This window comes from Mus musculus, chromosome X (genome assembly GCF_000001635.26).
Source record: "Mus musculus strain C57BL/6J chromosome X, GRCm38.p6 C57BL/6J".
In the NCBI taxonomy this organism is placed as follows: Eukaryota; Metazoa; Chordata; class Mammalia; order Rodentia; family Muridae; genus Mus; species Mus musculus.
In genome coordinates, this window is record NC_000086.7 from 169,216,215 (window position 1) to 169,241,828 (window position 25,614).

The 25,614-nt window shown below is 37.0% G+C and overlaps 1 protein-coding gene across 7 annotated transcripts in view; it reads left to right on the plus strand.

The window, feature by feature from the left end:
- Positions 1-25,614, plus strand: part of Arhgap6 (Rho GTPase activating protein 6) — a 509,347-nt gene that overhangs the window by 421,121 nt on the left and 62,612 nt on the right. For all 7 annotated transcript variants that reach the window (XR_003952996.1, NR_109847.1, XM_006528694.1 and 4 more), the window contains 2 exons: positions 3,984-4,143; positions 21,276-21,347. Coding sequence is in view for 5 of the 7 variants with exons in the window: in XM_006528694.1 (XP_006528757.1) it covers positions 3,984-4,143; positions 21,276-21,347 (232 nt within the window). In the remaining 2 variants the exon portion in view is untranslated. The remainder of the gene's footprint in view (positions 1-3,983; positions 4,144-21,275; positions 21,348-25,614) is intronic.

Genomic DNA, 25,614 nt, shown 5'->3' on the forward strand with positions numbered 1-25,614 from the left:
AGATAAAATAGAACTACTTTTTTAAAATTACAAAGTCCAGAGTCAATGGATTTCTGAAAGTATATGACATAGAAGAGGTATTAAATCCTCATAAAGTATACTGAGGAGTAAGGAGTCAAGAGAGGACAATTGAAAACTGGTTTCCTGTTGAGTGCAGAAAGGAACTGTCTCTTTGATGAGTCCAGCCAGTGAGACACATAGTGGTGTGACAGCCACATAGACACTCAGCTTTCCCCAGAAGCTCACAAAGAAGGAAGTTTCCTGTGATTGTCACATATTTATTTTGGAGCGAGAAAGACCAAGGCAGAAATGTTTATTGTGTGGCTTGGTATTTCAATGTATACTATGCTTCAGTAGTGCATATGACTATATGGGAAGCATGCCTTTACTAATTATTATTATATATCATTAGTACTTGTGACATTTATGATCTAAATGACAGACCATTCTTTAGTCTCTAAGCTATTTACCTTGTGCTTCTTGCCTTCAAAAAACCCTGATCCAACTGGCACCTAGAAAAAAAGAAATCTACTCCAACACATAGTGGAACTATTTATTCAAAACTTCAGCACACGTTTCTTTAAGAGTTTTACATGTCACTGAAAGAGCCATGCTTCAGAAGGACGTACAAATTTAGAGTGATGATTAATATTAATTATAACTTAAATTATCACTTATTCACATCCTGTCAGGAGCTAATAAGCCCTCCACGAGAAATTCATTTTCATTGTCGTGTGTGATCCACACATGCCTGAGAGTTAATTCTTCCTCTTTCTGCATGTACTACTGAGGAATCTGAGACTCAAAGATGTTCAGAATCTTGTCAAAAAGTTCACATATAATTGGACCAGAGGTGTGGTACTTTAAATTTGGAAGTCCATGTTAAATCAAAAATGTGCATGTTTGACAGCAATAATTTCCCCACCATGATTCTGACATACTGAGTTGACAGAAAATAGTTTGACAAGAACTATATCAATCCCTTCCTGGCCCTCTTGGATTGGCCAGTTTATTATTGGGTGTGGTTAAAGAGATACTCCAATTATAGAGAAGCCCTAAACACATAACAAAACAGCTTGCTGTAGGCTCAACCAAAATTATTTCAATCAATTTTATTTCATGGTAAACTCAAATCTGTTTGTAAAGATTTGCAGATCAGCCCAAAAGAATTACCTTTCTAAATAAAACATAGACATTGAGTTTTGGGTTTGCCTTTTAATTCTTTTAACTAAATGTGGATACATAGACTTTTGATGGGAAAGAAATCTCTTTAGTTGACATTGTTGGTGAGGTCCTCTCCAGTTAAACAAAACTCTATTTTATTGAGGTTTTTGTTTGTTTATTATGTATTATTTTGTGGTATTTGTGTTTCTTGAAGCTGGTTCAAAAATAGCTCTTAGGATTTTTCTTATGTGCATAACATAAAGAATCCTAAATGATATTCGTAAAATACATAGTTCATGCCTCTGATAACAAAATGTATAAATGATAAGATTTCCTGGCACCATTATTTTAAGGGGATTCTCCATATTCGAGCTTAACAGCAGATCTAATATATACCCTGTCAGGGTTCCTCATCCTCTGAAATATTAGTATTTTGAATCAGATAGACATTTACAGTGCAGAAATGCTTCATGCATTATAAGACAGTTCATTGTGTCCAGCCCCCTCTCTCCAGATTTCTGTCTCTGTCTCTGTCTCTGCCTTCCTCTGTTTCTCTTCCTCTCTCTTCATTTCTCATTGGAATATCTTTCCAAGTTTGAGTCAAAATGATTAGTCTCTGTCTTTCTGTCTCTGGCTTATTTGATAAAACAATTTACAAAACTATATAGCAGGCTACATTTGGCTAGTGGTCTACATACATTCTCCCAATCTCAAAACTATAATTTATGAATGATTCATTCTGTCTCTCTTTGTCTCTCTGTCTCTGTCTCTGTGTGTCTCTCTCTCTATCCCCCCCCCCTCTCTCTCTCTCTCTCTCTCTGTGGGGGGGGGGCTTTTTCAGATAGAGTTTACATAGCCCAGGGTATCCTCACACCCAAGATCCTCTAGGCTCTGAGTCCCCAGTACTGAGCTCACATATATACACCATCATGCCCTGCTGCCCAATATTTCTGCACTTCTTATCTCTTTATTTTCAATGTGTTCTCCCCCTGAGTGTTTTAAGACATTTCTTAGCACCCCTCTTTCCTTTTCAGATCTGATTGTGTTCCTCTTTTAGTCAGTGTTCCTCATATACTGGTATTTATTGAGAAAAAAAAACGAAAATCTACTTTGCATTGCTTACACAGAAAACTTTAAGGAGTCTGGCCTAGACTTGTGCTTTGTTTTGCTCGCTGCTATTTCTATCTTTCCAGATGTATAGAATAAGTCTGTTTCCTCATTTGTGCTGGGAAAACCCTTATCTTTCTTAGTCAATTTTCAAGTCTCCATCAAAACATTACCTTCTCTACAATGCCTTCATTGATCTACAGACAGATGGTAACGCTCTGTCTTCTAGGCAGCCATTGCATTTGACACATGTTTCTAAGATCATAATATGTCTAGTTTCTAGATTGTGTTCTTGCTACCTGAAAGGTAACACTTTAAGGACAGAGGCTATACTGTTATCTGAATAATCTCAGGCCTACTACAGTGCTTACTATGAGGTACGTACTATTGAATATTGTTTGAATTAGCCATGAGGATAGAATAATAAAAACATGGTAGGAATGTTATGAATCAGTTAATTTCATTCATAAATTATAGTTTTGAGATTGGGAGAATGTATGTAGACCACTAGCCAAATGTAGCCCGCTATATAGTTTTGTAAATTGTTTTATCAAATAAGCCACAACATAATTCTTTTATAAATTATCTATGGCTACTTGAATGTCCCAGAGGCAGTTAGGTTATTGAAACAGGATCAAGAGGGCCCACAAGGAATGAAATATTACTCTATGACCCTTGGTAAAAACAGAGGCTGCCAATATCAGCTAAAAGGTAGTAGAATCCTCTATAGAACAGCTTTTTAAATACTTTTTCAAAGGGATATGTAATTTTATTTTTACACTTAGATAACAAAAAAGAGCTTCCTTAAATATTCAAATTTCATATCTTAAAGATGAAAACGGGCTAGCAAGATGGATCACTGAGTAAACTAGTGTCAGGGATATGAGTTTAATTCCAGGAATTCCAGAACACAAGAAAAAAAAAAAACGTATTGTGTCAAGTTGTCCTCTGATCTCCATAAGTGTACTGTGACACAACTGTGCCTGCACACATACCCCCAAATAAACAAAAATTAAACAAAATTTAAAGTTACAAACATATTTATTGTTTCTTATCCAGGGAAAAATGCAAATCACAAAGTCTTGAGCACGTATATATTTTAATATCTGCAGGGACTCCTAAAATAGATCCCCTAGGATACTAAATAAAATCATATTGTTATATAGTATAATTTTGCAATATAATTTATTCAATGCTACAATTATGATATTGGTAATGTAAAAAAATGCTGATCACCTCAACGAGTTGCTAGACGAATAAAAAAGCATACAGCACAAACAATGATACACCGTACTCTCGCAAAAAAAAAAAATTGTTCCCTCTATGAAATGCACATAATAGAAAGTACTAGCACAGTTTTTCCTGTTATGAAAATACACACAAAAATATATTTCCCATATATATATATATATATATATATACATACATATATAGAGGAAGTAGGTTCCTCACAAGCACATGGTTTTCCTTAACCTATGCATGCGCCATCAAATGAGAACTTTTAACCCAGAAGCCAGGTTATGTTTTGATTTTTTGCAACGGACTAAGAAAATGCATACTAAACTAAGACAGGATTTGGTTTGAGGACTAGAGAGCCAACTATGGAACACAAATGTGAAATCTGTTTGCCTCTGTTTCTGCCTAAGAGAGAAGGAAGTTTGTGACAAATGAGTGAACTGTGTAACGCTTCTTGTTTTTCCCTTGGCCGGCAGGGTGACTTCACCTGGAACAGCATGTCTGGTCGTAGCGTGCGCCTGAGGTCAGTCCCCATCCAGAGCCTCTCAGAGCTGGAGCGGGCACGACTGCAGGAAGTGGCTTTTTATCAGTTGCAGCAGGACTGTGACCTGGGCTGTCAGATCACCATCCCCAAAGGTAAGGCCCTGTTTGCATGATCTGCCTTTCTGTGGGGGGTCTGCCAGCCACCTGTTCTGCCAAAGCCACAGGCTGCACATTATTCTCACGGCTAGCATTAACACAGAGTGGAAACTACAGCTTCTTAGTGGATAGCTGGCATCCCTGCCCATTTTGAAAGACATGTACAAACAAGACAATGTACATGCTGGCTAAATATTTTTTAAAAAGGTTAACTGGGGGTTGGGGGAGGAAAGCCAGGCATAACTCAAAAGTTTTCATGGATTCACATCAACCAAGAAGAATGCTTATAGAAAGGTCAACTAAAAAGTTTGGAAGAAAAGCTGAGACAACTTGATTTCAAAATAACTATCTAGGAAGAATGTCTCAGATCTGTTATTAAGCTTGCAGGTTTGATCCCTTACACACTGAGAATCTGAAACATTATTGCCAAGAACTTCATTTGTAGCCAGTCTCGGTAGTATTTTGTTACTGTGACACTTGAGTCCAGGCACACTGCTTTCCTGGTACTTTAACACAAGGCCTGATTCCCACAGACCTGAGAAGAAGGGACCTGAATTCATTTAGTCCATAGAAAGCTGTCTCTGAATGATTACTGTCATCTGCAAAGGCAGTTTTTATAATTGCATGACAGAGAAAACTAACTTGAGGCAGAATGAAAAAAACTGTAATTTATTATTGAAACTATAGTAAACTTGTTCATAAAGAGTTTTGACCAGTGGGCTTAAAACAAAAAATGAAAGCAGAAGAATGTAGGCAAGTGTCTGGAAGGTAGACATGTTATTAATATTTATTCATCAGATAAGTACATGAATACATGCATATTCTACTTCATCTCAAAATTCCTCATAGGTTCCTGTGTAGAAGGCTTTATCTGTATTGCTGAGGTAAGGCTTTAGGGACGCCACGGGATTCCAGGGGCTCTGACTTTTATCAATAGGTTAACCCACTGACAAAATGCATGAAGGAGTGGATTGTCTGGAGGTGGTGAAAACTGGAGGGGATGGTACTTAGAGGGAAGAAACTGAGTCTAGTCCAAGCAAGGCCTCCTCTCTGACAGTCTGCCTACTTGCCATCATAAACCATGCAGTTTTGTTCTACCACAACGTGCCTCAAAATAAGCCCAGAAACAGGGGATCCAAGTGACCATGGACTAAAACTTGTAACACCATATATATGTATGCCTTTTAAATTGTTTATCTCGGATATTTAGTTGTATCCATACATTAACAGAAAAACAACTATCATAATATATAATGTGTATGTGTATGTGTATGTGTATGTGTGTGTGTGTGTGTGTGTGTGTGTGCACATGCACAGGTGCACGTGCATGCATGTACAATGTGGTTCTCAAGTAGAGCTGATCTTGCCTTTCATCTCCCAGAGGACATCTGCCAATTTCTGGCCATCCATTTGGCTGTCATACTTTGGGAGAAGGTTCTATTGTCATCAAGTGGGTTCAAGTCAGAAATATTGATAAATCACCTATAATACATATGACAACCTTCCTTCACTGTCATTATCAGGTCCCAAATATTCAGGACCTAGGCTAAGCCATTTCACCTTACATACAAGCATATGCTCAATATTCTTTCATTCATGGTGGTGATGGGTCTAGGCTTTGTTTTTGTTTATTTTGTTTTGCTTTTTGACTTGGGTGTACTAGTTTAGGAGTCTAAAGTCTAGAACCTAAGTACCCATCTTATCATCCCTCCATTCTCACACTAGCCATTTGAACTTAGGCAATTACCTTTGCAATAGAAAAGTTGGTTATTGACGCTACAAATAGGACAAATTTTGGAATACAGAGTTTGACATTGGATAGTGAGTCTCTGAGCCATGCTTTGCTTTTTCTTTAGGCTGAAATCTCTGATACTCTGTTGGAGGATGTGACAGAGTTCATAACCAATCTAGAGGGTGTCTACTGATGGGCAGAATGTAGATGTCAGTAACAGAAGTCATGGTTGTTTTGCTTTTTTCTTCTCCCCCATTGCCACGACATTTGTAGTTATCATTCCCATTCTCTGTCAATCCATTTCACATGAATCTCACACATAGATACCCTCCACACTGATGAGACGTTCTCCTGTACTTGCAGAACCTGTACTAGAGATGATAATGTCATGCTACTGTTTCATTTACAGCCAGGCTTTCTTGTCTTTCCTGGCCTTGCTTTCGGAGGGTATAGGAGAAGCTTATCTTTTTCCCACCCACTTAGCTCACAAGTGCCCTATGTAATCATCACCAATAGGACTATCTCCTTTTCATGAACACAAACATTCTTTGCATTCCTAAGAAAGTGGAAATTTTAGCAAACAGAGTTTATACTGAAGGACATGATAACTTTGAAAAGGCTTTGAATTTAATGCACATGAGATAAGCTATCAGGAAAGAGATTATTCTTTATAGCATTACTTTAAAATCTAGTTAATTTGATGTGTTTCCTTGTTCCTGATTTTGAAAGAGGCCATTAAAGTAAATACCATTACCTAATAGAACTGCTATAAAACTTGTCGGCTAGAGGCTTTGTCTATAACTATGTGGTTCCAAATCCCCTCAAGGAATGATTCATAATACTGAGCTGTTACAAAATTTTGCCAGGGCATGTGGGATATTTCCATACTTTCTATCAAAATAGGATTTAACAGTTTACAAATAAGTTTTATTATTTATGGAAGAGGGAAAAAGTTGTAAAGGGTTAGAATTTCTGGAAACATTGTTTGGGGTAGGTGATTTATAGATGTGGAATATCGGCTGAGCTTGTTTGAATGTGTGACAAGTGCCACACACTATAATAGCAGCTATAGACCGATGTGGCCACTTAATCCCCATGCATACCCCAAAGTAGACATTCTAAATAGCGTTATATTCACTGGGAAAGTAATTTCCCTGAGGGAGATAAGCACAACATCCAGGGTCTAGAACCTAAAGAAATGATACTATTCCTGATAAGATAGGAGACTCACTGGAAATGAAAACAATCAAACAAACATTTGCATTTCCCATCACTTGGGGATGATTGTGTAGGCTGATTTGTGGAGACTGGGGCTTCCTGGATTTAGATAAAGATACTCTGGCGTACTCCACAGCTTCAAAATTCATCAGAGAGAGGGAAGAATTGAAGTTCAGGGAATTCACTGAGATAATTTCCTAGAATAAATGATCGTGGAGAATTTTACCTTGCCTGGAGTGATAACAACTAGAAATTGGTTATTTGGGCAAGGGTTCAGGTGAGGTAGATTAGAGGGGACCATATGGAAGTTCAGTTCATATTGTTTCTGAATTTCCAGTGATGTCAGATGCAGTTTTATTTAGGAATAAAGGTCTAAGAAGGCATCTTAGGAGATGTCTTAGATGTTTGAGAAGAAAAATGGAAGAAGAGATCTAATGTACTAGGAGTAATGTTGGATTTCAGGGCAGTTGAATATCCATCTGGAAATTGTAGCTGAGAGTTTAGAATGTAAAATAAACTTCCTGGCAGTTAAGCACTGTTAGAAAAAAAAAACCACTTAATTTTTACTTTAAATTCCTTAGTCCTGGTTAATCAAAGTCCCCTTCAATTTATATTAGAATGAAGTTTAATGAAAGGAGAGAGGTCCATAACTAATTTAATATGTGTCCTTAGTCTGCAGAATGACACTACAAGATAACTACATCTTAATCCTTTGATAACACATTAGCTCACAGAACAGAAAGAATCTTGCAAATGTGATACACTAATATCTTTGAGATAGAGCAATTATTCTACATTGTCTGAAAGGGCCCAGACTAATCACACAAGTGGTTGTAACTGTAAGGATGGCCAGAGAGATACAATGCTGCTGGATTTGAAGATGGAACAAAAGGGCTGTAAAAAAAAGAATACATGTGGCCCTGGGAGATTTAAAAAAAAGTCAATGGAATAGATTCTTTTATGAAGTGCCTCTAAAGGACCCATCTCTGACACCTTTATTTTAGCCCACTGAGATCCATTTCAGGCATTTACTTCCAGCATTGCAAAGTAAAAAGTTAGAGCTGTTGGTTTCTAAGTTTGCAATACTTTGTTACAGCAGTATTAGCAAACCGAAATAGCATACAATGTAATAATTAAAACGAAAGACAACAGAGTTTAAGTTGGATCTGAATAGAGTGTTGGCTATGGTTGGAAATCTCAACACTGAGGGAGGAAGATTGTGAGTTCAAGGTCAACTTAGGCTACGTAGCAAAGGTTGCTGTCCTGTGTTTGTGCTATCCTTACTGGAAACGTCCAGGTGTAATGTGCTAGATCTCTTTGTAGAATTTTTGGTAAACATCAGAATCAAACTGTAATGTGGAGCAGAATCCACAGTCTTCTGGAAATGCCAATAGGAATCAAGTAATGCTAATTATGTATGATTTCTAGGCTTGTAAGGCCTCAAAGAGGGACTCTAGTGTAGGAGCTCTGAAACTAATGTCACCTTCTTTGTGTCCACCACAATTTCCTTGGTCCTCCCACAGAGGATCATGACTTTCCATGGGACAGGGTTATGTATCATTTGCCTCTGGAACTAGAACACCAGGTACAAGGCTCAATACACCAGTAAGCCTGTCAGAAATGAATGAAAGCATAAGTATACTCCTTTAAAGTTAAACTTCCCCTTTGCTCTTTCCTAACCTTGCAAAAAATATTGATCATCTTTCTCACATCTTCCCCAGTATCTCCAGGATTGGGTTTGAAGTTACCTTAATGATTTCCTCTAGCTTCACCCTGTACTCATTTTCCAGCTTTAATTGATGGTCTTATGGGTTAATGTGAGGTTTAAGTGTAGTAACAACCATAATGAGTTTAAAGCATCTACTGACATCTCATACATTCTCCATAAAAGCTATCCATCTCCAGCAACATGATAATTATCATTGTCATCATTGCTATATCACTTGTCCATGCGTCTTTCCTCAACTCTTTATCTCATCTTAATTATAAACCATGAGCCTCCTTTTGCTGTCTTCAATTCAGGACGTCTTCACTGTTCTATCATACCTAAAACCACCAGAGTAATCATAAGCCACAGAGCTTACTCCTATATTGGAGAAAAAAAATTCTCAAAGTTTCCTGCAGCTTACCTTTATCACTGTTGCAATATTTTATACTATATAAAATATAAAGAACAAATCCATTTACTTAACAGTCCATAATAATGTACCAACGTAAACCAATGCACCACTTATTTAAGTCTATGTTCTTGGAACAGTAGGTTTTAAAATATATCTAAAATTTATACTGAGAAATAAATTATACCTTACATCTCAGTCTGGGAAACATGTGAACCAAACGGTGTTCTCTTGTCAGAGTTAAACTTACTTACTACAGCACTCTCAAATACCCACTTCTGTTTAATTCTGTTTTTTTTCTAAAACACTTTTCCTTGACCTACTATATCTTCCTGGTTCAATAGTAGATGTATGCCCTACAATTTTACCATCACACATTCTTGGAAGACAATCAAGAGGAAAATAACAAAAAATCAGTATGAATAACTTTTAAATGTTCTTTGCTGAGGCTCTAGGGGATTTTGTAAGTGAAAAGGAACGTTTGTTTTTCCTGTATGTTTAGAGAGATGATGCTAGGGCTACAACTATACCCTCAATGAGAGGCACACCTGGGAGGATTCTATATAGCTGTCCTGCTCATTAGTAAGAACAAGTTTGATGCACCACCCACGGAAGATAGATATGTAATGCACTGAAGATATCATAGAGAAAAGGTGGAAATCCACTGAATAAAGGAGCCATACAACTACCCTACTTCTTCTGTATTACTGATAAAGTAAGATGAAGAGTTTTTATGTCAGCCATTTCTATTAAACGTTTATAGTTTTCAGTCAAATGTATCTTAACAATGAGTAATACAAACTCTGCTCTACAATGTGTTTTTCTACTTCTAGATTCATCAGACATGTCAGGTAATGCCAGATATATATGTATCTGGCATTACATAGAAGTTCTGGATCGGTATGTGCTCAGTATTTGAAGGTGTGCTTGTGTGTGTGCATGTGTGTGTGTGTTTAAGATAGGGAGGGTAAAAGACATCTTTGCATGTGTGTTTTACCTAGCTTCTGCAGACAATGTATGCACCTTGATATTGCTAAAGAGAGCAGTGAAGCAGAATATGTTAAATGGCGGCTCAAAGAGATTGACCCTAGATGTTTAAGGTACAGTTCTAGCCTTAGGTTCATTTTCATATTCCTATATGTCTAGCCATGTCAAAAGCTATCCATATCCTCTACTTGTCCCAGGTCACTCAACAGACAAAAATACAAATATATAAATTGTAGTCAAAGATGAAATCATTCCAGTTGCCCTGTAGGAAGAAGATGCCTCATCCATCTTCTCCAGTAAAAGCCAAGAATGACAGATACTTTATTACAGTTGCTTTTGTACCTTTCTTCTTGAATGCTTCCCTTAGGAGCTGATGACTTGTATAGTGTATAGTTCTCATGTGTGTGTTTCTGTATGATTCAGTCCTAGTGCAGAACAGATGCCCAATTCTTTATGTCACATGCTTTCTGATTCAATGTCCACAAATAGTATTTCATGTTCTGAGGCAGTATAGTTTTCCATCCAAGGTGACAGTGACACACATTTATATATGTGTGTTTGACCACTAGCCACTACTGAACAAGGTTTTGAAATATTGAGCAAAGTTCTCATCACTGCAGTTTCTAAAATATTCTGGCATCTTTCAAATATTTTATGACTACCTGTGCTCCCCATTGGGATCACTGCCTAAAGTAAATTTAATAATTGCAATTTTGTAGTGGTTTTTTTTTAATGATCAGAAGTTTATAATCCTCAGGTTTTAGTGCCTATACATGTGAATAAATATTTTTTCCATATGAGAGTCAATTCAGTGGGAGAACTAAACAAGAAAGATAAGTAACATTTTATGAAGTTCTTAACAACTAACCTCACAATATATAGTCATTAATATATAATAAGTAGTATTCTATAAAGCAATATACCATATATTTATAGATATATAAATAGTGCATTTAATGAATGATTTTAATAAAATAATCTCCAGTATAGGTTAAGTATAACTTTATTATTACTATCTAGCTTGATGATTGACAAATTAGCAACATTTATCTTCAAAGACCTATTTATTAATGGATTATACAGTTCTTGGCTATTTGACCTCTTTCCTTCTACCCACCCAATCTTAAACACGTAGTTTCAAAATGTCTATGGATATCGTTTCTTAAGAATACCTAGTATAACATGTCTGGTGGACCTAAAATTAAAAAAATCACACAGCAGTTTTAGATCATCCACTATTAATACTAATTTACTACAAGTCACAAAATTCAATTAAAATTACTTCATGTAGAGTCCAGGTATAAACTATTTCCCTGATTTCAGTCGATTTCTATCTGACTTTGCTATTATATCAATGTAGTCTCTTGCTGTTTTCTGGCTTTCTTCTTCATCATGGAATGGCTGCAGCAACCCTTGGCATTGTTAAGCTTATAGGAGCATCAAGAGACAGGGAAGAGTACTAATTTTCCAGCAGTTTTGTAAGAAAGGAGATAACTTTGGGTTGGAAGTCAATTTTATTAGATATTAGAATGGCTACTCCAGCTTGTTTCTTCAGACCATTTGCTTGGAAAATTGTTTTCCAGCCTTTCATTCTGAGGTAGTGTCTGTCTTTTTCCCTGAGATGGGTTTCCTGTAAGCAGCAAAATGTTGGGTCCTGTCTGTGTAGCCAGTCTGTTAGTCTATGACTTTTTATTGGAGAATTGATACCCGGGGATCCATCCCATAATCAGCCTCCAAACGCTGACACCATTGCATACACTAGCAAGATTTTGCTGAAAGGACCCAGATATAGCTGTCTCTTGTGAGGCTATGCCGGGGCCAACAAACACAGAAGTGGATGCTCACAGTCAGCTATTGGATGGATCACAGGGCCCCCAGTGGAGGAGCTAGAGAAATTACCCAAGGAGCTAAAGGGGTCTGCAACCCTATAGGTGTAACAACAATATGAACTAACCAGTACCCCCCAGAGCCCGTGTCTCTAGCTGCATATGTATCAGAAGATGGCCTGGTCGGCCATCATTGGAAAGAGAGGCCCATTGGTCTTACAAACTTTATATGCCTCAGTACAGGGGAACGCCAGAGCAAAGAAGTAGGAGTGGGTGGGTAGGGGAGTGGGGGGGGGGTATGGGGGACTTTTGGGGTAGCATTGGAAATGTAAATGAAGAAAATACCTAGTTTTAAAAAGAAGGAGAAGCATTTCTACTACTCTCTCCTAGTACACTTATCTCTGTTTTCATTCTCTAGAATTAGAATGACTACCAGTGCCTAAATGAGTACTGGCAACCAAGAATAAATCACAGGGATTAGCATAGAGTACTTTGCCAAAGCTGGGGTGAAAAATCATCCCAGGGGGCATAAAGTAACAAAATCGGGCCAGGGTGAATTAGAGTGAGTGGGTGGAAGATAGAAGGTAGAGTTGGCTTTGTCAATGGCACCATGTAGTTCTGCACGCAGGTAATAGGGAAGAATGTATTCTAAGTTTTCATCCACGTGTGTCATCTTCCCAGTCACTGTGTGTAAGAGAGCTATTTTTATGTGAGCAACTGACAGAAATTTTTACAAGTTGCCAGGATTTAAAGTTCATGTCTTATAGATATCTATTTGGCTTGTTCATTATAAAACAAAAAGCAAAGTAGATATAAATCAGTCTCTTCTATAGATCAAAAAAATCACACTCCACAGGGACACAACTGTCAGACTGTATCTTTCTAGTATGAACTATAGGCTTTGTAACAAGTAGTGATGAAATTCTATAATTTGGGTATATATTTTTTTCCTTTTAGAGTTTGGTCTTTTTTCCTTTTATTCTCTCTCCTTCCTTCCTTCCTTCCTTCCTTCCTTCCTTCCTTCCTTCCTTCCTTCCTTCCTGTCTGTCTGCCTGTCTTTCTTTCTTTCTTTCTTTCTTTCTTTCTTTCTTTCTTTCTTTCTTTCTTTTGTTCTTTCTTTCTTTCTTTCTTTTGGAAACAAAGAGTCTCATGTAGCTCAGGGTTTCCTCTCTCCCTCCATAGCCAAAGATGACATTGAATTTCTGATCATCCATTCACAAGTACTCATATTGCAGGGTATGTGTCAACACCTCTGGTTTTATACCTGCTAGAGATCAAACCCAGAGCTCCCTGAATGCAAGCCACAGACACTTCAGCAACTAAGCTACCTCTCCGAACCCTATGCCTGGGGATGATTCTCTCAAGTTAACAATGCAAGGTGTTTTTGAGATGAGTGTGATATTTCTGATTTATGTTCTCCTGCCCACTTCTTTTCTTTCAAAATGCAGCAGAGAAGTAAAGCCAAAAGAAATGATTTTATAAAAGCTCATCTTTCTGGTTTAATGTTTACAAACTTCTCTATCTGGAAACTGTCTACTTAGGTGAAGTAATCGGTATCATCCTCCCTGTAAGGGTCAGGAGATGAAAGCAGCAAATAAAGAAGCCTAGAAGAATAAGCTAGAGCCCAGATTTAGAAAGGACAGCAGCAAGCCAGCTCCCTTAGGATATGTGCTGCTGCTGTTGTTGTTGTTTTTAAATTCCCAATGTTTTAACTCATAGAACTTACATGTGGAAAAATGTCAGCTAGTAAAATATCTTTCAAGGGTGATCACAACCACTTGTTGAAGCAAGAAGTGATTACATTGTGACTGAATGAGGAGACATGTTTAATAAATCAAATATCTTAACGATTTTTCTGAAATAGGAAAACACTTGCTTTGAGACTCAGGAATCCAAATTAAAAAAAAAAAAAAAAAAAAAAAAAAAAAAGAATCCGTGGGAGTTATTTGTCTCTCTTGAATATCACAAAGAAAATTTTTAGAACTAATTGCCCTGAGAAAGTAATTTACACAAAACAGAAGAGGATTTCTTTTCTTCGTGTTTAATTGAACTACCAGGATGGTAACCTCCAATAGCTGAGTCTCATTACAGCAGTGAGAAACTAACAGAATGTTCTAATGTTGTGACCACAGTTTTGTTAATTTTACCACCACTTCAGCCTGTAAACTATCAGGATTAGTACATTTCACAAGTACTTTGGGGATCATGCACTCTAAGAAGAGGCATCTTTATTGCTTAAGAATACCATAAAACATTTCCTTTTCCAGGGAAATAGAGATACTATGAAAAAGGATTCTGGAAATCTGAGTCCACATGGTGCCATAAGAATGAAGAAACACAGATTAATTCAATGGGATTGGTGCCCAGAGAAATGACAGGATGCCCACATCCTACACAACTTCTTCTGTGTAAATTATAATTAGGGGAAGAAATTCTGGAGATATGATGATAGAAAAATAGATGTCTTGTGAATTGGGTGAAATATTCAACAATCAATAATACAAAACATGATGACAGATCTGTGCACATATAAACACACACAATTAATTGACAGCCAATGGTGAATAAATGATAGGGCTATGTTGGGCTTGAATAATTTTTTTCATATTTTTAATGTAGGCTGTTTTTATTTTCCAGAATTTTTATTTTCACTCTCTGAAACTCTGCTTCCCACTGACAAAGCAATTACTCCACGCTGGAATCTGCCATGCTTGTTCACCAATAGAACTTTTAGCCAATAAAGCAGCAGCTCTCAACTTGTGGGTCACGTTCCTTTGCAGGAATTGAACAACTCTTTCATAGGGATTGCATATCAGATATCCCACATATCAGATACTCACACTATAATACATAACAGTAGCAAACTTAGAGTTATGAAATAGCAATGAATAGGATTTTATGGTTGTGGGTCACCACAACATGAGGAAGCGAATTAAAGGGCTATAGCACTAGGAAGCTTGAGAACCTCTGCAATAAGATGTTTTACCAAAACTAAAACATTCTGGGGTGGGAGAGCAGGAAGAAAGGATTTCCTAAATCCTGTAGTCATCATATGAATTATTGAGGAAAACGCCACCATAATTCTAAGGGTCCTAAGAAGAACAACTTTATCCCCTGAAGCCTCTACTAAACATTAGCTTTTTAAAGCATAGTTGGGGTCATTCTTTGCTCATCTGTTCTAACACCTAGTAAAATGGTCACAAAGACATGTCTTTGTTTGCTTTTAATCAGCTTTTCCCAGATCTATCTCTAACACTGAACTCATGAGTCCCTCTGAGTTAACAGATAGTGCCTGCTCATCTAAGCTTAAAACGTGTCACTTACTTTCCCCAACAATGTGTGATTAATCACTGTTGGGTGGACAGGTGGATAAATGGATAGGCAACTGGAAAGATGGGTGATGAATCCACTTTCTAGAAAGAAGATGATATGTAAACAGATAAGTGTTATAATATAAATAATCTTCCCAAGCCAAGGAGAATAGTCATGCGCTATGATAGAATAAGCCTGGAGAAAATAAAATAAATCTTTGTGTTAGAATAGAAAAGATACCTCTACGCTAGTTCTTTTCCTAAATATCTAGACTTTACTCCATTCTGTCTCTGCTGCCATAGAATTGCAGTGGTCCCATGGATCTCCCATCCATAGGCAGATACTTCCTTTTGCTGCTAGGGATGCTCTCCTTCCATTTCTTTAGATGGACTTTAAATGCAGAGCAGGAAACTCAAAGAACAAGGGCCAGCTTGGAATTCATTATACTGTCTCATTTTTCTGGCTTTGATTGGGGTTTTGGCTGTCCTGCTCTTATTAGACATTCTCTGTTTTCCAGGGTGAACTTACCAGGCAAATTTAACTTGCATGGATAAGGTTAATCATTGGAAAGTAGCAGATGTTAAGCGAGGATACAATGAATAGTTCCCTAATGGCAGAGACCATTAGTAATATAATTACATCTCTAGCAATACTCCAGCTCAAAACTAGAAATAAAATACAGAATTTAGCCTTGTCCTTACCTTAGTTTTTAGAGAGTGACAGCCTGCAAAGAAGAAATAATGAATTTTCATTTCACCTTAGTAAGAAATAAAATAGTGTAAAAAATATTTTGAGACAGATCTTATTTTTTTCTACCAGGCTGGCCTCAAACTCATAGATCTATACTTGCCTTGGCCTCACTAGTCCTGTAACTAAAGGTGTGCATCACCACACCCTGCCTGCATTGCACATTTTATAATATATTCATAGATTTTTAACTTGCTTGATAAGTAATTATACATATGCATGTATACATGATTATATGTTATCTATATTTAAGGAAATACTTTATTTTATCAGCATAGATGTGAGATGCTTACAAATAAAGTTGTGTAGAAATTTGTGTTCTCAGATACAAGTAAAAATATGAGATTTGAATAATTTGTGCAGAAAAGGATTTAGAGACACCACAACTCTAAGATGATTTAATTACCCACCTATGAAACTATCACCATGGTGGTAAAAATAAAACTGACTGAGATTCTTAGCTGGCTACTCCCTCTTTAATAAGTATGCTCCACCAAAACAGCAGGCACAACAAATGTTTGGTGTCAGTTTGGACATGTGTTTTTCTTCAGATGAGGGAGATGGCAATAGTAGATTATTTCCATTGTTTCAACCAGGTCAGAAACTATGATTCTGTGAGTCATCTCCCTTCATGCCACAAATTGGAGTTTCAGATTCTGTGAAACACCTCAAGAAGCAGCCCAGGCCTCCATTTTCTTACACTTAACAGATGAGTTTTCAACATTTATTCAAATAGAGTTGGTACAACGGAAAAGCAGCTTTTAAAGGTCATTTTCAATTTTTGAATAATTTTAGATTAACTATAAAGTTACGGGAATGATACACCATTTCCTTGTAAGGCTCCCCATGTTTCCCCAATTACATGTATTGCCATCAACAAAATGATAGACTTGATTCATATTTGCATCAATTTCCTACTAATGTCCTCACATTGTTTTAGGTTCTAATCCAGGACACTGTGTTTTGTTGAGTTGGACATCTTTTCCTTTCTTCTGAAAAAAATTTTTTTCTCAGTCCACTTTGCTTCTGTAGATAGCATTCCTTGTTTAAAAGAAATAACATTGGTATCTTCCATGGGGGCTCACCATCCATTCATTCTGCCACTCATCACAATGTGTTTCACACATTGTTTTCATCTTACCACCCAAGTAAGGAAGAAAACCTTCCATGGGGAAGGGGGGCAGAAAGCTGTTTCCTCCCAGTGCACATCCTAATCCTGAAATCTGTAGTGGTGAACATTTGTTACAAAGATTACTAGCTATATACAGACTCTTAGTCCTTGAAAAATTGAAGGAAATTGTTCTTCTTCCTAAAATGAAATGCAGTACTTAAAATCTTAATAACTTGTGAACATTTTGATACTATTCTGTCTAAAACACAAGTGGTTACTGGGTATAAATTGGAGGGAAAGATGTGAAGGTTTTAGTCACATGGCTTGTGCCCATTGTTGTGTTCTCTACATAGAGTTATGCAGAAAGCAGTGGTTCTCACCCACAGAAATTTTGTTTCCTGCAGATATTTGGTAATGCCCAGAAACATCATTAGTAGTGGCAACAGAATATAAGTGGATGCTCTGGCACCTCGGAAATTAAAGCAAGGGATGTGGCTATGTAGCCTAAAGCACACAGGGCAATCGACCATAATAAAGAATTACTTAGCTTTATATATCACTAGTGCCCAGATTGAGAACTCATGGTATAAAGTGTGTGTAGTTTGTAAAGGGCTAATTCCTATTCTACCACACACAAGTCTCTTTATATGTTTTTCCTCACTTTTTTCACTAAGTTCTCCACATTTCCTATGAATTCCTTTGGTTTGCCTTCTCTGAGAGTCTATTTTTTCTGGTTCTACTAAATAGTGGGGCAGCTGTGGCTAGGAAACAGAGGAGGTGGTGCCAAAATCATTCTGCCAAATTTTTCTCAGCAGGATACTTTTTTAAAGGATTGAACAAGTTAGAACCTCCCTTTCAGGCTCAGGTGGGTTTACAAACTCTAATGTCTGTCAGATATTATCAGTGGGTGTTGCAGTGCAGGATCCAGTGCCTCTGCTGACTTGAGATGACCCTGACAAAGCTGAGACTTCTGACTTTCAGCTCTTCTGTGTTTCTTGAAAAGCTCACACTCAAGATCTGTGTGTGAAATAAGCAAGACTTGACATCAGTTCTCAACTGTTATAAATCATTGTACATTGATCTTTACCTGAGCAGGAGTGGACTGGATATGGCTGTTTTGTTCTTCCTTGGGCTATATTCATGCCCATGTCTGTAGTACAACCAAATGAGAGATTTGGCCCAGCAAGCAGGCAACTACTAATTCTTTCTTTGTGTTCATTTCAGCATTAAGTGTGTGGAATCTCTTCTCTTGTGTTAGTAAATATCCAAGTGGGGCCAGGAGATGGCACAGCAGTTCAGAGCAGCTGTTACTATGCACAGGACCCAGAGTTAGTTACCACACTTGCATATGTGGTTCAAAACTACATATAATCCCAAAGGATCATAACGCTCTTCTGTAGGTGGACATCAGGAATGTACACAGTACATATTTTATCTCTGATATACATGATCTGATCAATGACATACATAGATACACAGTACATATACATGCATTTTATCTCTGATATTCATGATCTGATCAATGATGTACATGAATAATCAGTACCTACTGAACATATATCATAATCTAAGTACATGGCATCTGCAGCTTTGTTTTACCCACACAGCATTACTTACATTCAAGCCTATTATGTCTCCCATTTTATAGGTAAGGAAATTGAGGTTTGGACAGATTAAGTAACTTGTCTGTGGGAAGTGGTAAATTCAGAACCTGTATACAGAACTCTCTAGTGTCAAAGCTAGTATTCTCCATCTTTGCCTAGGTGGTAGGGGAAGAAAATATAGTGCCCAGCTGCCAGATGTTCCTGTGAGACTAGGCATATATCTTGACATACCCAAGGTAATACAAAATTAGAGAAAGAGGTGCATGTAGGGGCAGGGGGAGTTATACAGCAATATTAACCTCTAAGTATTCATGAAGATTAGCATAAGTAATTGTTGATATGACACTAAACTTTGTACTTTTTAATATAATCTAATATGCATCCACATGCAATCCACAGAAAATCTATTCACCTTACAGTTTCCAGAACTAAAAATCCAAAAGTTAAAGCACAAAACTCCCCAGGCAAGAGAAAGGAAAGGCAGTGGGACTTAGATTTGAAGTCAAATTTATGCACTTTCCAAGTAAGGCTAATTTTAAGGAATATGCTTAAGAATATATTCTCTTATGGGTGCCCGTAATGAGAAAGGAAGATAACCAGCTAGAAGGGTTGTGTTCATGAGATAGAGCAGTGGAAGAGGAGAATGGTTGAAAACAAACTATAATGAAACATATGTATATGAACTTCATAGTGAAATCCATTAGTCTATATATTAACCTAAAAACACTATAAAAATTAAAAGTAAAAAGAAAAAACTTGTGGCTTCTCATCCTGAGGTCAGTGATAGAATACTAGGTTGGCATGTGCAAGATCCGGGGCTCCAACCTTAGCATCACAGAACAATCTCCTAGGCTTTAATAGGTGGACAGTATAGTTACTCTCTTTAGTCAATTGTGCAAACTGAGGAATTAAAGGATTTTTAGAAAGAAATTTTATTACTGGCCCAAATACATTTGGTGATGTGAACTAGCATTAAAGAAAGCATTACAAAGTAAAACCACCAGTAAACATATTTGGAGAACAAATTAAAATCTTGTGTAGTAAGTGCATTTTATTATCTGTCACAATTATTATAAGTCACAGTAGTCCATAGTAGCTAGATCAACTCTTAGATGTTTAAGATAAGAACACATCAGGGATAAAAGTGATCAATGGCTCTTGGCCACAGTACAACTGATTTACATGCCCCCCCCCCTTATACAAATCTTATGACTCCAGAGATCAAAAGTCCTACTGTTTTCTTTTTGTGGGAAGAAAATATTTGGGGTATATTTTGGAAGGGAAAAGGTATTAAATGTGCCTATTAACTACATTGTGGTGTTCCTTCACTTTTAAAAACTCACAGAGGTGAAGGAATTGGGAACATCTGTAACCCCAAGAGGATCCCAGGAAAGCTCATTACATTCAGAGTGCTTATTCTGTTATTTCCTGCTATCAGCGGCTTGTTTTATAAATTTTATTGGGTGGTATCACGTTTTACTACATGTTTTAGTATGTCCTGCAAGACAAAATTCTTAATCCACTTTTAAACAGTACCCTTGGGTATGAACTCCATCTTTATTATTTGAGCCCAGTGTGGACTCCTGAGCCATACTTCTTGTGTGGTGAGCTGAATAATCACAAAACATGTTCTGGCAACAATAAATACCAGTATTTTACAATGACATCCCAGGAATTCGACTGCAGCTGCCAACCAATGTGAGTTGTCTCTTTACTATTTGGTGAGATAAAGAGAATACTAAGTACATTATGCTAAAAGGGGCTATTCCCCTACTTACAGTAACACATTTGAAACAGCAATATTCATCAATGAATGGATAATTAAATTATGGCATAGGCACATACTGTAGAATAACATGAAAGCTCCAGACAGAAAGTATATCTGAATTTATGGACATGCATCCGAATTCACATTAAGCATTTTATACACATTGTTTCATTAAATTCTCACAACAGAACCATGCAATTCTTGCTATTTAGGTATGATCATTGAGACTTATGCAAAATTCTGCAGGTTGTAAATGGGATGGTAATAGTAAGGCCTGAATTCTGTCAGCCAACAAATTGATTTCCTTTTCCAGTCACACTGTAGTAGCTTATAAAAGTCAATGCTGTATGCTTGTTTACTTGATTCTGCTGTGGAGATTTTATTCAAGATGAACAGTGACTTGTGTAAACATGGAGAAAAGGAAAAGACTTACATAATAGTAAAAACAAACACATCTGGATGTCAAAGCTGAATTACATATGAAAGAGAACTGTTTGTAGCTCAACCCATGATGAAAAGAACATTTAAGACCATATTTCAAGGCTGGTTACATGGGCTACACATTGAGGATTTTTCAGGTATTCTCAGCTTATTCCCATTTACAGTGCTGAATTCTATGACCGAGGTAAAATGTCAACTCTACTTGTAACGTGAAAAATCAAATGAATACTTTTTTTTTCAATTTCTTGTTCTTTTTCTATTCACAGATGGACAAAAGAGAAAGAAATCTTTGAGAAAGAAACTGGATTCACTAGGGAAGGAAAAGAACAAAGACAAAGGTAAAGGACCAAATAACTAAATCAAATGCATTTTGTAGGGAGCATGCTTGTTGGATTGGGTTGAGACTTTGAATTGCATAGATTTATGTGGTTGGGCTCTATTATGTCAACTACATTTGCATAACAGAATGTCATTGAGAGACGTTTCTATCTACTTTTCTGTGTTTGAGTATCTCTGCGCTGAACTGATGAGTTCAGCTGGTTTGAGCAGTTGGTGACCACAGCCAAGGTTGTGGTTCCAATTAATCTGTCCAATCAGCTATGCTTAAAGAGGACCTGCTTTGAGTAGCCATGGATAGCATGCCTAATACTAACCAGCTGTTTGGCAAATACAGACAATTAAGCAGGAATAATTAAATGAGAAAGTTTGGATTCACCTACTATAACTACAGAAAAGAAACAGTCTTCATCTCATGGATTACTAAAGGTAGGCCATGCTCAGCAATTTTGTTAGATCACAGGATGCTTGTTTTGGGCCCCACATGTTTTCAGCAATTACTGACTTTCATCATACTGATTTGTGTCCATTTCCACAGCTATTTAGGGAAATGACACTTGAACCATTCTTTCAGACATATTTGTGGACAATTTGAGTTTTCACTCTAGTTGTAAAGGTCACCTAGACCCCATTACTATAGTCTATTACTTTATGACTTGTTCTTATAGTCTTATGTGAACTGATTGTTAAATGGTATAATTGTGGAAACATATGTTCACTTTATGTGCCACAATGAATGAATGTTAAGTGAAGAAAGGCATATGTCTCACTTTGAAGTTCTCATCTATAATAATTGCATTTATGCTCATAGTGGAAAGCAATGATTTTTAAAAAATAAATGCATTACAAATTGCATTTGATGAGCCTTATTTCTAAAATGCATACCATTCCATACACACATATCTTAACCTGTACTTTAAGGGTTGGATATTTGGTTCATGACATTTGGATACAAAGTATGCTAAAGAATAAACATCACTGTTTTGCTTCACTTAGAGTGTGGTCTCTCTTCCTTGGTGCTAGAAACAATGTAGACTGGAAAAACATTGTGGCAAATGTTGTACTATGCAGTGTGAGATGTTTAGCCGAGTATCATTGGACTCTTCTAACTAAGAGCTAGCAACACTTCCTGTAGACAGATTGTGCTCAGGCTTCTAAATGTGAACCTCAAGCTAGACAAAATGAGATAAAAGTATATTAGTAATCCATACCTGTAACTGAAAGATAAAATCATGTCTATAACAAATAGTCTATGGCCCAAGGCATAGGGATGAAGCTCAGTAGTAGAATACTTGTCTTGCATGCACAAGACCAAGTGTTCTATGCCCAGAATCCCCCCAAATACAAACCAAAGAACACTTAATGGCCAGATCCAGCAGCAATAAATCTAAGTGCATTGATATGCAAGGATGTCTCAGGCAAGAGCTTAATTTTTTTCCTTTTTACAAACTTCCAATGTATAAATTTTAGCAGGAGAACTGTGATCATACTCACCAGAATACTCAGTGGGATGTGAACTAATTCAACAGAATTTGCTACTAGAATGATGAAGACAAAGGTTGGGCTAGCCATTGTCTGATAAATTTTAACTATATTTATTATATATTTGATGATTTATTGCCCTTATTTTTGTATTTTATCTTTTATAATTTCACAAGTATATATTATAGTATATTATGATAATATTCATTGCCCTTACCTTCTCTCATCCTCTCCAGCTGATCCCTCCTTTTTCCGAACTGGTCCTCTTCCTCTGTTCATGTCTTTTATTTGTGCAAGTTTTATACAGGTAGGCCCAGATGCTATGTGTTCATGAGTACAATGGACATGCCATATGAAAAAGACAGCATCTCACATAATTATTTCCCACCCTGTAGATCCTACACTCTTTCCACTCCATCTCCCTCAGTGTCCACTAAGCTTTAGAGGAATAATATAGATGACTTATAATTGCTTTAGCAATTACATACAATAGAACCATCACCATTCATGGGGGGACATATTACAAAGACATTCTATCAATGACACAAATTGTGGCTAATATCAAACCTATGTGTATGCTTCCCTGTCTATACATGCATACTTATGTTAAAGTATACTTTATTAATTAGTCAGAGTAGAAGATTAACAAAATTAACCATTAATAACCCAATTATTATAATACTGAAAAGTGAACAGAACTATATGAACAATTGATTATTGTTTGACTTTGCTTTAGATAATGTTACTGATGTTGAAATTGACACACAATGAAGATGTTAGGTGGTTATTTAGAAAGTACCCTTTCAAACTTTTCTAGGAAGGATTAGATTGGGGAGGGAGCATGGAGAGATTGATGGTTGCATTCTCAAAGTATGTATATGTATGTGTGTGTTTGTGTGTGTGTGTGTGTGTGTGTGTGTGTGTGTGTGTGTGTGTGTGTGTGTAGACTCACTAAAAGCTTGACGGTATTCTGTATTGACATACAAGAAGCTGAGTGGAGATAGCTCTTGATGGTTCCAAAGAAAGGGCCCATCATCCATCTAGCTAAGGAGAAGAGTACCAAATTTAACTGTAAGAAGTTTGCTCTATGAGTTAGCTTTGGTGTTTAAAAACAAGGAATTCTAGAATTAACGGAAGAATTACTCCATGCAGCTCTTCAAAACATAAAGCCTTGTCCATATTGACCCTGGAAGCCATTGCCTGGCTATCTTGGGAAACATAACCTCGGGATGACTGTGTGCTGATGTGGCATATTTGTAATCAGTTCACGTTATTTCCTTCCCTTTGAGTATTAGTGTTTGGGTTAATAACAGATGCACATGTGAAAAATGATCATCACTGAAATTCAAGAGGGAAAGAAGGAAAACAGGAAGCTCTGAATGACCTCTTGGGTTAAGCCATCTAAAAATAAAGAGGAGCAGCTCTTCACAGATGACCTGCTCTTCCAATAAAAAAAGAAGTGATTCACAAATATTTGATATGCTACTATATTAATCGATTCCATCAGCATGAATCATGTCCTGTGTGATATTTAATTGCTTGATATAAAAATATACAATAAATCATATGACATACCAGCATCAACACTGCAACTTATAAAAAAGTCCATCTAACTTTTGGTTTCTATATGGAAACTAATTTAAGGTTGACATTGATTTGCAAAACATAATTTCATACAGAAGATTTCCAAGTACCTAATCTCTTATAGTTTAATTATTTGGCAAACAAAAGAAATTTCAGAAATTCAGACTATTTCTTTCTTGTCTCAAGAAAAACCCAGATTTTGAGAGAGCTAAATAAATAAGTAAATCATTTTTATAGAAGAAAAACATACTTTAATCCAGTTTCTAAGTTTGCCTAATCAAGGCACATGGGGGCTAGGTATTACTATGGCATAATTGCCCATGGGGCACTGAGTATCAACACAAAAAGATCTTGTGGTATCTTTTTTTTCTTTTTTTTTATTACGTATTTTCTTCAATTACATTTCCAATGCTATTCCAAAAGTCCCCCACCCCCCCAACTCCCCTACCCACCCATTCCCATTTTGGGGCCCTGGCATTCCCCTGTACTGGGGCATATAAAGTTTGCCTGACCAATGGGCCTCTCTTTCCAGTGATGGCCGACTAGGTCATCTTTTGATACATATGCAGCTAGAGTCAAGAGCTCTGGGGTACTGATTAGTTCATAATGTTGTTCCACTGATAGGATTGCAGATCTCTTTAGCTCCTTGGATACTTTCTCTAGCTCCTCCATTGGGGGCCCTGTGATCCATCCAATAGCTGACTGTGAGCATCCACTTCTGTGTTTGCTAGGCCCCGGCCTAGTCTCACAAGGGACAGCTATATCACCATCCTTGCAACAAAGGCTTGCTAGTGTATGCAATGGTGTCATCGTTTGGAGGCTAATTATGGGATGGATCCCTGGATATGGCAGTCTCTAGATGGTCCATCCTTTTGTCTCAGCTCCAAACTTTGTCTCTGTAACTCCTTCCATGGGTGATTGTATCTTTTTTTTTCTTGTACCAAAATCAAATTCTGTAATACTTTATGGTTACTCACTGTCTGGATCACTATACGTGCACTGTGAAACAAAACTTATAAAAGATTATTTGCTGCAGTTTCTATTTTTGCTTCACATTAAGTATTAATACAAAATGTAAGACTTAATTACATATAGACATTCTCCAAGTATCCTGTGAAGGATTAGTGTCCCAGCATATGGAATTGCTAGGGTGTGCAGGCAGGAGAGGGTGGGTGGGTGGGTGGGTGAGCACCCTCATAGAAG